The sequence below is a fragment of the Macrobrachium rosenbergii genome, chromosome 9 (assembly GCF_040412425.1).
Source record: "Macrobrachium rosenbergii isolate ZJJX-2024 chromosome 9, ASM4041242v1, whole genome shotgun sequence".
NCBI classification, from domain to species: domain Eukaryota; kingdom Metazoa; phylum Arthropoda; class Malacostraca; order Decapoda; family Palaemonidae; genus Macrobrachium; species Macrobrachium rosenbergii.
In genome coordinates this window covers 12,640,162-12,652,661 of record NC_089749.1, presented here as the reverse complement: position 1 = coordinate 12,652,661, position 12,500 = coordinate 12,640,162, and the positions used below count along the sequence as shown (strand labels likewise).

The window sequence follows — 12,500 nt, the reverse complement described above, 5'->3', positions numbered from 1 at the left end:
ATATATATATATATATATATATATATATATATATATATATATATATATATATATACACAGACACATATATATATATACATATATTTATGTACATACATACATACATTACTGCGTATTCACAGGCAGGCTCAGGCACTCTATTTCCGTACCAAGCCCTTTCAGTACCCTAATCAGTGCCCATGCACTTAATCTCGCATAATGCCCGACTCTAAGAATCCCCACAATAACCAGCTTACAACGTGAAATATTAATTTCCCGGCTAATTACAGCCCCAAACAAACAAACGGGCCATTCCCTTTCTGCTCTCACTGAAGACCATGAAAGCCCGTTTTCTATTTTTTTTTAAAACTCTGGGTTGAAAGGGGGTACTCGGATAAATTCAATTCCATCGAACTGTAATACCAAATATCAGACGCAAAAACAATAATAACACAGTGAGCGTTTTATGTATGGCGGACGAATCCCCTTTTATTTCCATTAACTGCAAAGCTCTGCCGGTTATTACAATAAACACTAATCAACAATCGAAAATGGTGGCCAAAAAAAAAAAAAAAAAAAAAGAGGACGGTAAACAAAGAAATCTATTTACGTGAAATCTATTTAAACGAAATCTATTTACATTCGGATCTATTTACATAACTATTCGTCGTGAATGGAGAGATTTGCCTCAAATGAGGGAGAAATGACGGGGGTTTAACAAAAGGAAAAATAAAATAAAAATATCGATGAAAGGGAAAGGGGATTCAGGTGTATTGTTCATAAACAAAATGGTATAAAATGGTTTTATAATTCAAGGTTGATTTAAATAAAATATCGTTCGCCAGTTGAATGGCTGTGGGGAGGGGGAAAGATCGGGTGGAGAGGGAGAGGGGAGGGGGAGGGGGGGACAGAGTGGAGAGGGGGGAGGGGAGGGAGACTTTATACGCATACGGTAGGGAAACAGACTTTCAGTCAAAACAGATTACGAATACACAAGTAATTCTCTCTCTCTCTCTCTCTCTCTCCACAATGGCCCCCCCCCTCTCTCTCTCTCTCTCTATCTCTCTTAAAAACAAAACTTCAGCCATCCAATCTGAAATTGTTATTGTCTCCCAGTGCTGTTTCCCGTGTTGTTATTGTTGACACGATTATTATTTGACCCTATGGAGGCAAAAAAAAAAAAAAAAACTAAAAGCTCAAAACAAAATATAATGCACCGAGAGGAACTTTTCATTTCCCACTTAACTCTCGGGATCCGGCCGTACAATAAAAGCTATTGTTTGAAATAAAGGAGAGATAAGTGTTATTTCATGTTGAAAAATAGCATGCAAAGCCTCTCCTCCTGTTTTGCAACAGGCCGATCCACAATCGAGATGAAGTTCAATGAAAAATGTTTACGTTTTGGGGATGGCTGGCTGGATCTCTCTCTCTCTCTCTCTCTCTCTCTCTCTCTCTCTCTCTCTCTCTCTCTCTCTCTTTTCATTGTTTTACCAAATTTCTTTTTTATTCCAAAGTTGTTGGGAAGAGGATAGTTTAATATGTGATATACATCAACACAAATGAAAAAAATATTTTTCTGAACGATATTAAGGATATACATAAGACTACCTTCAGGAAAACTATACTTCAGGCCGGTTTAATATTATTACTGAAATGAATAGTGACATGGAAAGTTATGAATACAAATCGTGAATCGAGCGTAAGTTTGCCGGATAAATGAAATTTATGTAAGGAATCCAAACTGCCTGCTTTGCATAGTAAATAGTGAGGAAAGGTAAAAATTCAAAGCTGGAAACATCAGTCAATATAGAACTGGATTGGACTGGATTATGGAATTTAGGCCAACGGCCAAGCGCTGGGACCTATGAGGTCATTCAGGTAGAATGTTTGAAAGGTGTAACAGGAGGAAAACCTGTTTGCAGTTGCAATGTGAAACAATTGTTGAAAATGGAAGAAGGAATATGAAGGGAGGTACAGAAAAAGGAATGAAAGGGGTTGCAGTTAGGGGCCGAAGGGACGCTGCAAAGAACCTTCAGTAATGCCCTACGGTGCACCACGTGAGGTGCACTGACGGCACTCCAGGAAAGAATCGGAAGCTCTAAAACAGAAAGGATTAAAAACATCATCGGTAACATCAAAAGAAAAAACAAAAGGGAAAACATCATATAAAAATTAAAGGGCACAATAAAACACGACAACAAACATAAAAAAAAAACTCAAGAGGAAAACATACAACAAAGCTTACAAAAAGGAAAAACAACAAAAGGTAAAACAACGTATGACCGAAACAAATCAAAAGAAGATGCAAACAAGTATAAAAAGAGGAGGAGGAGGAGGAGGAGGAGGAGGAGGAGGAGGAGGAGAAACATCAACAAAAGGTAAACAACATAAACGCATAATATCAAAGGAAAGACAAACACACAAAATGAAAAGGAGGAGGAGGAGGAAAGGAGGGAGGAAAGGAGGAAGAGGATATATAAAAATCAAAGAAAATCAACAAACAGGAGTAAAAGACAGGGGAATATATAAAATCAAAAGAAGATACAAAGGAGGGGAGGAGGAAGAGGAGGGGAGGAGGAGGAGGAGGAGGAGGAGGAGGAGGAGGGAGTCACCGTGAGTTGTAAGCTCAGCCCACCCTCAAATAAACAGTCTATTTGGAGTAGACGCGGGCAAATATGCACATCACTTCTATAATGTGTTCGCATAATGGAACAGGTCCTCATGTAAATTAAACATTACGGCTCTACGCACACGGGGACATGAGTATACACACACACACATACGCTTACCGCATGAACGTAGTTTCACTTACATGAATGCAGGTACAAGTTTCACTTACATGAATGCAGGATACAATTATAAATACACATACACACACATATATATGTATATATATAATATATATGTATACATACACATATATATATATGAATATGTGTATATATATATATATATATATATATATATATATATATATATATATATTGACGTTTCAACTTGCTCACCCTAAAGTACAATACAAACTACCATACCTGTTTTTCTCTCTTACTTTCCTCATGAATACATAATCCATCCTCATATTAATTTGTAAAATATCTATTCTGACATCCAACTGCAACCCCAAATACTGTATTTTTTTTTTTTTCCTCAACTGTATCTGTCTATCTTCATTTTACCACTTACTGACTTTACTGGCTCTTCAAACTCTCCTATAACCACGAACCTCCTCTCAAACTACGCATACACTCATATAAAATTCTTCAAACTGCTGTGTCATTAACCCTGGCTAATTTTCTCCAAATTATATATATATATATATATATATATATATATATATATATATATATATATATATATATATATATATATATATATATATATATATATATTTAAAGCTCTCCTGTATGCATTTAACTTTTGATGGAGTGTCTCTGGAACGTGACAACCTTTCCAGGATTTCAGTAAGTGTTTTGGAATGAGGCTGCTAGTCCTACACACCTTACCATCATTTATTGCTTCCACCCACCACCATCGACTAGGTAGCACAAAGTACTTAAACTGGCCAGTCAATTCAACAAAGGCACAACACGGTTTAATGGAATGTGATTTGATCGTTTATACCTCTTTGGAAATGAGTGTCGGATACACTGGGCAGTGGATATCATGACCACTAAACCAATATGGCATCTATTGTTCATTTATTGCTCTCACAGCGTAACAGGACGCATTTTCCAGAGATCTAACCGAGTATCGGGACCTTTCCCTGAAAAACAAGCGGGACACCATATCTCAAAAACTAACCACAGAATTTTCTTGAAAATAATCCCATTATGTTTCACACACCCAAATTAAGGTACCAAACTGACCTAACCTAACGCAACCTAACCTAACCTAACCCAACCTATCCTAACCAACCAATCTGACCTAACTAACCTAACCAAACCTAACCTACCAATCTAACCTAACCTAACTGGTGCAATACTAACTCTAACCTACTAACAAAACCTAAAAACCTAGGTTCATGGACAGAAAACTTTGGGGCTATATGCAATACTAGCATCAGGATTTCAATACAAAATGTCAGGAAAAAGAAACTAAAACTGGCTGTTCATTCTGTGACTGCCTTCATTATATTATATACAATACGCACTGAGCGTGCATTTAGAAATTCAATACAAAATGCCAGAAAAGATGTAAAATAAAAACTGGTTAAACCGTTATCCACAATGCAAGCAGTTAGCGCCACTGCAGTTGAAAGAGTTCCAAAATCTTGTATGGCCCATGGATAACACATGCTTTCCACCTGAGAGACATATCTCCAAACATACATACATATATTTCATTACGTGATTACATGTATGATATACATATATATATATATATATATATATATATATATATATATATGTATGTATATATATGTATGTATAACCTCAGCTGAACAAGTCAGGAAGGGATACATCTGGTAACTAGTTAACATTAATAAAATTCAAACTGTCTTTTGCATTTTCATGGATAAAATGGAATGATCCGGAATGGAACATTTCTGCATGTATTAATACAATATATATATGCATATATATATAATACTAATATACTTACACACACACATATATATATATATATATATATATATATATATATATATATATATATATATATATATATATATATATACCTTCTTCCCTTTGACATCCTACCTCCAGGCGACAAACAACAAAACACAAAGCACCAACGTTCAAGCAAACTCGGGGAAGGCCGAAGCGCCTTCATAAGCGTGCTTGCAAGCTCGTAAAGTCTCGGGGGCCAGTTCAATTAATGAATCCTACAAAGCAACTTAATGAAGAAGAAGAAGAGGGAGCAATCACCGCTTCCCGAATGATTAAACTGGGGATTTCTTTTCATTATTGTGGATTACATAATTCCCGAGGAATGTTATAGTTTTTCTCTATGTCCTGTTAATTTTTATCCGTTTATTTTTTGAGTATCTTGAGATATTGGTCGCAATGTATATTTTTCACTGTGAATTTTTGTGGTGTATTTTGCGAGTTCCTTATTTTACATTTTTGAAATATTTATAATTATTTGAATTTTCAATGCTTATCTAAATGAATTCTTGATGTCGACGTTACTAGCATATTCTCTCTCTCTCTCTCTCTCTATTTATCTAAATGAAATTTTATTATCGACGTTACTAGAGTTCTCTCTCTCTCTCTCTCTCTCTCTCTCTCTCTCTCTCTCTCTCTCTCTCTCTCTCTCTCTCTCTCTCTCTCAGAAAAAAAGATGCTTTAATAACTGATGTAGTAGAAACCTTGATATCGATGTCACTAGCATTCTCTCTCTCTCTCTCTCTCTCTCTCTCTCTCTCTCTCTCTCTCTCTCTCTCTCTCTCTCTCCATTAAAAAATGAGGTCTTAATAACTGATGTAGTAGAAATCTTGATATCGATGTCACTAGCATTTTTTTCTCTCTCTCTCTCTCTCAAAAAATAAAAAAAGATGTTTTAATTACCGGGGCAGTAGAAATCTTGATATCGATGTCACTAGCATTTTCTCTCTCTCTCTCCAACAAAAATGAGGTCTTAATAACTTAATCTCTCCATCAAAAATGAGGTCTTAATAACTTAATCTTGATATCGATGACACTAGCATTTTCTCTCTCTCTCTCTCTCTCTCTCTCTCCCCATCAAAAATGAGTTTTAATAAATGATGTAACAGTAGTAACATCATTCGACTTACTAAGCTGAAATCCGGAACGTTTCCCCAAAAGCAATCTCCAGTTTTATTATTCAGGAAGCGGTGATTGCAACCTGTAATGTCTACTCCCTCTTCTTCTTCTTCTTCTTCTTCATTAAGCTGCTTTTTAGGATTCATTAATTGAACTGGCCCCCGAAACTTTACGAGCTTGCAAGCATGCTTATGAAGGCTCTCCGGCCTTCCCCGAGTTTGCTTGTACAGTATATTGGTGCTTGCTTTATTTTGTTGTTTGTCGCCTAGAGGTAGGACTCTCTCCAAAGGGAAGATAAGTTATATTATATATATACATATATATATATACATATATATACATATACATAATAAGACATACACACAGCGTGCGATCATAGTTGCGAAGTCTCCTTACTTATGACAGCCCGATTCATGATTATATTTCGGATCGTTCCGGAGAAGAAAAAATATGGAAAGAAAAATCGAAACAAAAGACAAGAAAAAGTATGAAAAGAAAAATCGAAATAAAAGACCAAGAAAAACATATGAAAAGAAAAATCGAAACAAAACTTGGCGGTGTTAACTACCTAAACATACAGTCTATACAGTAGCACTCTTAACAAAAATTTAATTAAATCCGCCCCGTAAAAGTAAATAAAAAACCATAGCGTAAAAAAATGCCATTAAAAAACTTCATAAACAACAGATACAAACAACAGTACGTTAAACCAACAAAACCTAGCGAAAAGGCAGGAACAAGGGGGAGGGGTGTGGCCGAGGGGGGAGGAAGGAGGATGAAAGGGAAGGGGAAGAAGAGGCGGGGAGGGAGAGGGGAGGGGAAAGGGAGGGGAGGAGGGAGGGAAGGGGGAGGAGGAATGGGAAGGGGATGGGGAGGAGGGTGGAGTAGGGGAAGGGGAGGAAGAGGAGGAAAGGGGAGGGGGGGGGGATGAGGGAGGGGAGGAGAAAGGGACGGGAAGGAGGAGAGGAGGAGGGGAAGAGGGAGGGGAGGAGGAGGGGAGGAGGAGGGGAGGGGAAGGAGGAGTGGGGGAGGAGGAAGGGGGGAGGGGAAGGGGAGGGAAGGAGGAGGAGAAGGAAGGAGGAGGTGAGGGAAGGTAGGGAGGGGAGGGACAGAAGGGAGTGTGGGGGGGCGGTGGTTATCGTCTGCCCAAACTCCCGTCGAAGTCATAACAGGGCCCGGGGCCAGGTGGATAGCGAGATAGTAAAAGATAGTGAAAGAGACAATTATCTTTTACGGCCTCATGAGGGGCGCGAGTCTATGCAGCCGTAAAACTGACGTATTTACAAGCCGACATGCCCAGGTCATCAAAAAGAGATAATGGCGAGCGCCTAATTGCGAGTAAATACGTGTATCCGGACGAAATATAAACACGCCGGATGCATGTGCCTACTAGGACCTGGAAGAGGAGGAGGAGGAGGAGGAGTAGGAGGAGGAGGAGGTTAAGTACAGGCAGCCGAGGACGTAAAATTGGACGAGAATGCATTCTCATCACTGTGACTTAATTTCATAAATCGTTACAACAGGAGAAGTCTTTTATTCCATAAACATATTCTTACGTTGTAAAGGTGGCCTCGTAGGTGGAGGGGGGTGGGTTAGTGTTTAACCTAAGAGGCTGAGAACGTGCAATAGGATGAGAATGCATTCTCATCACTGTGACTTAATTTCATAATTTGTCTAAACATGAAAAGTTTTCATTCCTTAGTTACGTTCTTATCAGATAGTGCATTCTCACCACTGTGACTAGTTCATAAATTGTCGAAATATGAGATGCCTTTATTCCATAAACATATTCTCATCACATTGCAAAGATGGCCACGTAAGTGACAAACGAGAAGAAAATTAATTCTCAGCATATTAAATATGCTGAGAATTAATATCTATACTCTTCTGAAGCTTGATTTACAAGTCATTGGCCCCTGTAAGCTTGTTCCATTAGAATAGGTGTTTATCCTCTGAATAATAATAATAATAATAATAATAATAATAATAATAATAATAATAATAATAATAATAATATGCATTTATTTATATTTTCATATATATCTATTTATCTGTCTATCTATCTATCTATATCTTTATATATACATATACATATATAAAATAATTTAGTCCCTAGCAACTGGTTTAGAAGTAAAACATATCGCACACGCATATACAGAACAGCCACTTCCTAAACTTAATAAAACCACAGAACTGAAATTTAGGCCTAAAACAGATCTGAAAGCGAAGAAAAAAGAACTTGAGGAGAAGGGAGGGGAAGGGAGGGGGATAAGTAGAAAGGGAAAGGGAGGGTCAGAAGACACAACAAGGCCGCCATTTCGAATTTCGAACTTCATCTGCACAAAAGCGAAGACCGCCGGAGCCTCGTCATTCCGTCTGTGGCACCCGGCACCCCGCAGGGGGAGAAGCTCTCTCCTTAACGAGTACTGGCCCCAAAAGGCTCGTAGGTGCTCGGCGTAGTTTAAGCTCCGTATCTCAAAGTGAACTTTGTGTGCCGCTTGGGGAGGGTTTAAGGAACAGGCTGCGACTGCTTCTTCTTCTTCTTCTTCTTCTTCTTCTTTGTTTTATTCTTGTACTTTATATTATTCTGTGCTGGCTTCTTTAGGCTGGTCTTCATCCTTTTTATGCTGGTGGGAGTGTGTGGGTGGTAGGAGGAGGAGGAGGAGGAGGAGGAAAGGAGGGAGGGGAGGAGGGGGGAGGAGGGGAGGAGGGGCTGTCCACTGGATTTGGCCGGTCCTTTCGAAGAATGCAAAAGTATTTCGTAGAAAAGGAACATGCCAGTCAATTACTCCCTAAAGAATACAGTACACTCCTGACTATTCCTTTCTTCCCCCTCTACTAACTCTGGAATCTTCCTGCTGCGTTCGTTTTCCCCTGATGCTTTCCCTTGCTTTTAGAAGAGGTGGAAATGTAGTTTCCTTTGGGAAAGCATCCGAAAGTTTACCTTCCTTGATTGATTGATTTATTTTTTTTTTACCTGTGATTGATAAAGGCATTGATTCGCTTCTCCCTAAGAACTTTGCAAATCAAATTGGTTTCATCCAAATGTAATACAGTACTGATCTGGTGCAGTCATCCTAAAGCATCATATCAGAATGTAAAGATTAAGGCTATGTTACAAAGCTATAATTTTTCTTACGCAAATACAAATCACCTATCGTAAAGATAATGTCCTTATATAATATATACATATATATATATATACACATACATATATGTATATATATATATATATATATATATATATATATATATATATATATATACATATATATACATACATCTATATCCTATTATTAACCACGAAGACTCGAGTTACTGAACAGAAACTCGAACCAGCAAAAATGTGATCAAACTTAGCCTCCGTGAAATTAGCTAGCGCCATAGCAGCCTTACATAAAAGGTAATATATATATTTAGAAGACCCCAAATACGATTTCCGTTTATAAAAAAATAATTTCCTGAGATTATTAATTATCGTATTTATCTGGTGATTAGGTGAGGGTGTACATGCAGACACACACACATATATAAATATACATATATATGTATATATATATATATATATACACACATACACAGTATATATATATATATATATATATATAAATATATATATATATATATATACATATAATCACGAACAAGAAATAATATGATATATTTATATAGTAACGATTCGACATAAACGATTGAAAAACCATTTACAGAGAAACAGAAAATGACTGTAAACCGACCCAATCACCGTGATGCAGCAACACGGCACACGGACGAATGCCCCCAAAAAACAAAAAAACAAAAAATAATAATAAAAGTGGTTCCCCTTTTATTCTTTCTCATCTCGAAACAACAAACGCAGCTGAAATAGCGGCAGCGGAGTCAGCGCGGGATAGGCACTTTTCCAAGACAGTGCCAGACGAGTGATACCATCTTGAAAATGATAAGAGGCCGGCCGAAAAGGGTACGGCCTCTTAACTCGAATGGAAAAGGAAATGAAATAGCTTCCATTTGCCTCCGGGGTGGGTGGGTGGGTGGGTGAGGAGGAGGAGGAGGAGGAGGAGGAGGGAGAGGCGGAGGAGGGAGGTGGAGGAGGGAGGGAGGAGGAGGAGGGGAGAGGAGGAGGAGGAGGAGGAGGAGGAGGAGGAGGAGGAGGAGGGGGAGAGGGAGGAGGAGGAGGAGGAGGGGGAGGGCCTAAGGCGGAGGAGGAGAAGAGGGAGGGAGGATCAAAGGTGGGGAGGAGAGGGGGGAGGGGAGGGGAGGGCCGGAGGCGGAGGAGGAGAAGAGAGGAGGTGGAGGATCAAGGAGGAGGAGGAGGAGGAGGAGGAGGAGGGGGAGGAGGGAGGAGGGCCTACAAAGGTGGAGGAGGAGAAAGGAGGGAGGGCCGAGGCGGAGGCAGAGGAGGAGGGAGAGGGAGGTAGGTGGGGGAGGTAGGTGGAAAGGGAGGCAGGAGGAGGAGGAGGGAAGGAGGAGAGGGACAGGGGCTGGAATATGTTGAGGGCAGGAACAGAGAATATCCCTCCTGCAAAATAGGAATGAAAATATATATACAGTGCAAAGTAAAAGATAAACGAGGAAATAAAATATACAGTAAATGCAATAAGGAAATAAAGTATAAATTTAATAGATGAACTGATATAGAATCTCAGAGATTATTGTTCAGCAGATATAAACCCCTATACATACGGAACAAGCCTGCAGGGACCATTGGCTTCTAAAAGAATAGAATAGAAACGTCAAAACAGGATACTGGACATAACAAAATGCGAAAATAGAATTCAGAATTGCAAGATAATTACTAAATAAGAACTCAAAAATTACACCTAATTTAACATTTATAAAGGAAAGACACGGAAAATAGAAACATAAAACGTGTAAACAATTTCAGTCTGACTTACGAACTAGGAAGCAGAACAAAAGGTCAAAAGATATGTCTGCCAACAACAATAAATGTTAGACTATAATCATAAAAAAAAAAACAGAGAAAAACTAAAAGGCAATAAAAAAACAGAATGAATGGTTAAAAATAAACAACAAAAACAAATTGAAAGTGAAAAGAATAACAGAAGTAAAGAAAATAAAAATCTGTGAAACGTCTAAAGTAAATACTTCAGCGAGAGAGAGAGAGAGAGAGAGAGAGAGAGAGAGAGAGAGAGCAAAATTATAAAAAAATGGATTATACATATATCCTACTGTATATACATTTTTATACATCAAGATGTATAAAGGGTCTGCCTGTGATTGGCAGCCCCAGGATTATTAATCAGAATGATTCCGCATACTCTCTCTCTCTCTCTCTCTCTCTCTCTCTCTCTCTTCAACGGAATGATTAATTCCATTTCACTAGAGCACAGCCTAAAATAGTGTCGAGAGAGCTTGCAATGAACTATATAGGATTCCCACTATTCGTTGCGCAGTGCAAAAAGGATCTTCGTAAGGACTTCTATCAGCTTATCCTCCCCCCTCAGCTCATATCCTCCCGTGGGTTATCTCCTCTTACAAAGGCAAATCGACGCCTCTGAAACGCGATTATGGCGTTCGACAACACCTTTGGCACCTGAGGTTTGTCGACACTGCGAGCGCTTTGTCGTCAGCAATATTATTCTGACCCGCCTTCATTAAGCGGGTTTTTTTTTTTTTTAGCAGGTTGGGTAAAATCAATTAAGGTTTTTTTTTTTGTAGGTTCGTGAATCGGTTGACTAAAAAGGGGGCGAAGAACAATGTTGGTGAAGGTGGTGGGGGGAATTGCTTCGTCAAATTGCCTCTTCAGACTACTCTGATATTGTTACACAAGGCCACTATACAAACAAACAATTATTTAGAGTATGCACACACAATTATATAAAGTATACATAACAATTGCAAAAAATTAGTATACTTAAACAATTATAAATAAAGAGTATGAATAAAAATTATAAATAAAGAGTATACATAAACAATTATAAATCAGGAGTATACACAAAATTATATATAAAGATTATACATAAACAATTATACAGTATACACAAACAATTACAAATAACGAGTACACATAAACAATTGTGAACAAAGAGTATAATTAAACAATTATAAATAAGGAGTATACATACACAATTATAAATAAAGTATACATAAACAATTATAAATAATAAAGTACACTTAAACAATTATAAATAAAGGAATAAAGGCAAGGGAAAGAGCGTTATCTCTTATTAATCATTTCGTTGCTGTTAAAATAAAAACTCCAAAGAAAAGCAATTACAGAAAATTACAGCAATGAGAGAAGCACACTGAATATGTTTTTAGATAAGAAGAAATCCAGTGGGTGTAACTTGTGTGTCAGATTGTGTATGTTGATAATACCAGAAATTTTAAAAACAATGTTTACAGAATAAAATTGCTATTAATAAAAATTACTGAAATTTGTCAAAAAACACAATACGAAAAAGAAAATGAATAACAAAATAAAACTAAAAAAAAGAACATAAGAAAAACAAGAGGAATAACAAAAACCTTACAAAACAAAATAAGAAAAACATAAGAAAAACAAAAGGAATAACAAAACACACAACAACAAAATAAGAAGAAAAGGAATAACAAAAAAGTCAAAAAACATAATATGAAAAAATAAGGAAAACAAAGGAATACAAAAAACTCAACAAAAAAATATGAAAAACAAAATAAGAAAAACAAAATGAATAACAAAAAAGATAAAAAAACAAGATATGAAAAACACAAGAAAAACAAAAAACCTAAAAAAAAAAAAAAAGAATAACTAACAACTCAAGAACCACTGAACCACTTACTGATAAAGCAAGC

The 12,500-nt window shown here is 37.4% G+C and overlaps 1 protein-coding gene across 1 annotated transcript in view; it reads right to left on the bottom strand.

The window, feature by feature from the left end:
* Ten-a (tenascin accessory) overlaps positions 1-12,500 on the bottom strand; it is a 1,082,171-nt gene that overhangs the window by 341,630 nt on the left and 728,041 nt on the right. Inside the window, 1 exon segment of the mRNA XM_067108410.1 lies at positions 12,488-12,500. This exon segment is cut by the window's right edge and continues 217 nt beyond it. Coding sequence (XP_066964511.1) covers positions 12,488-12,500 — 13 coding nt within the window.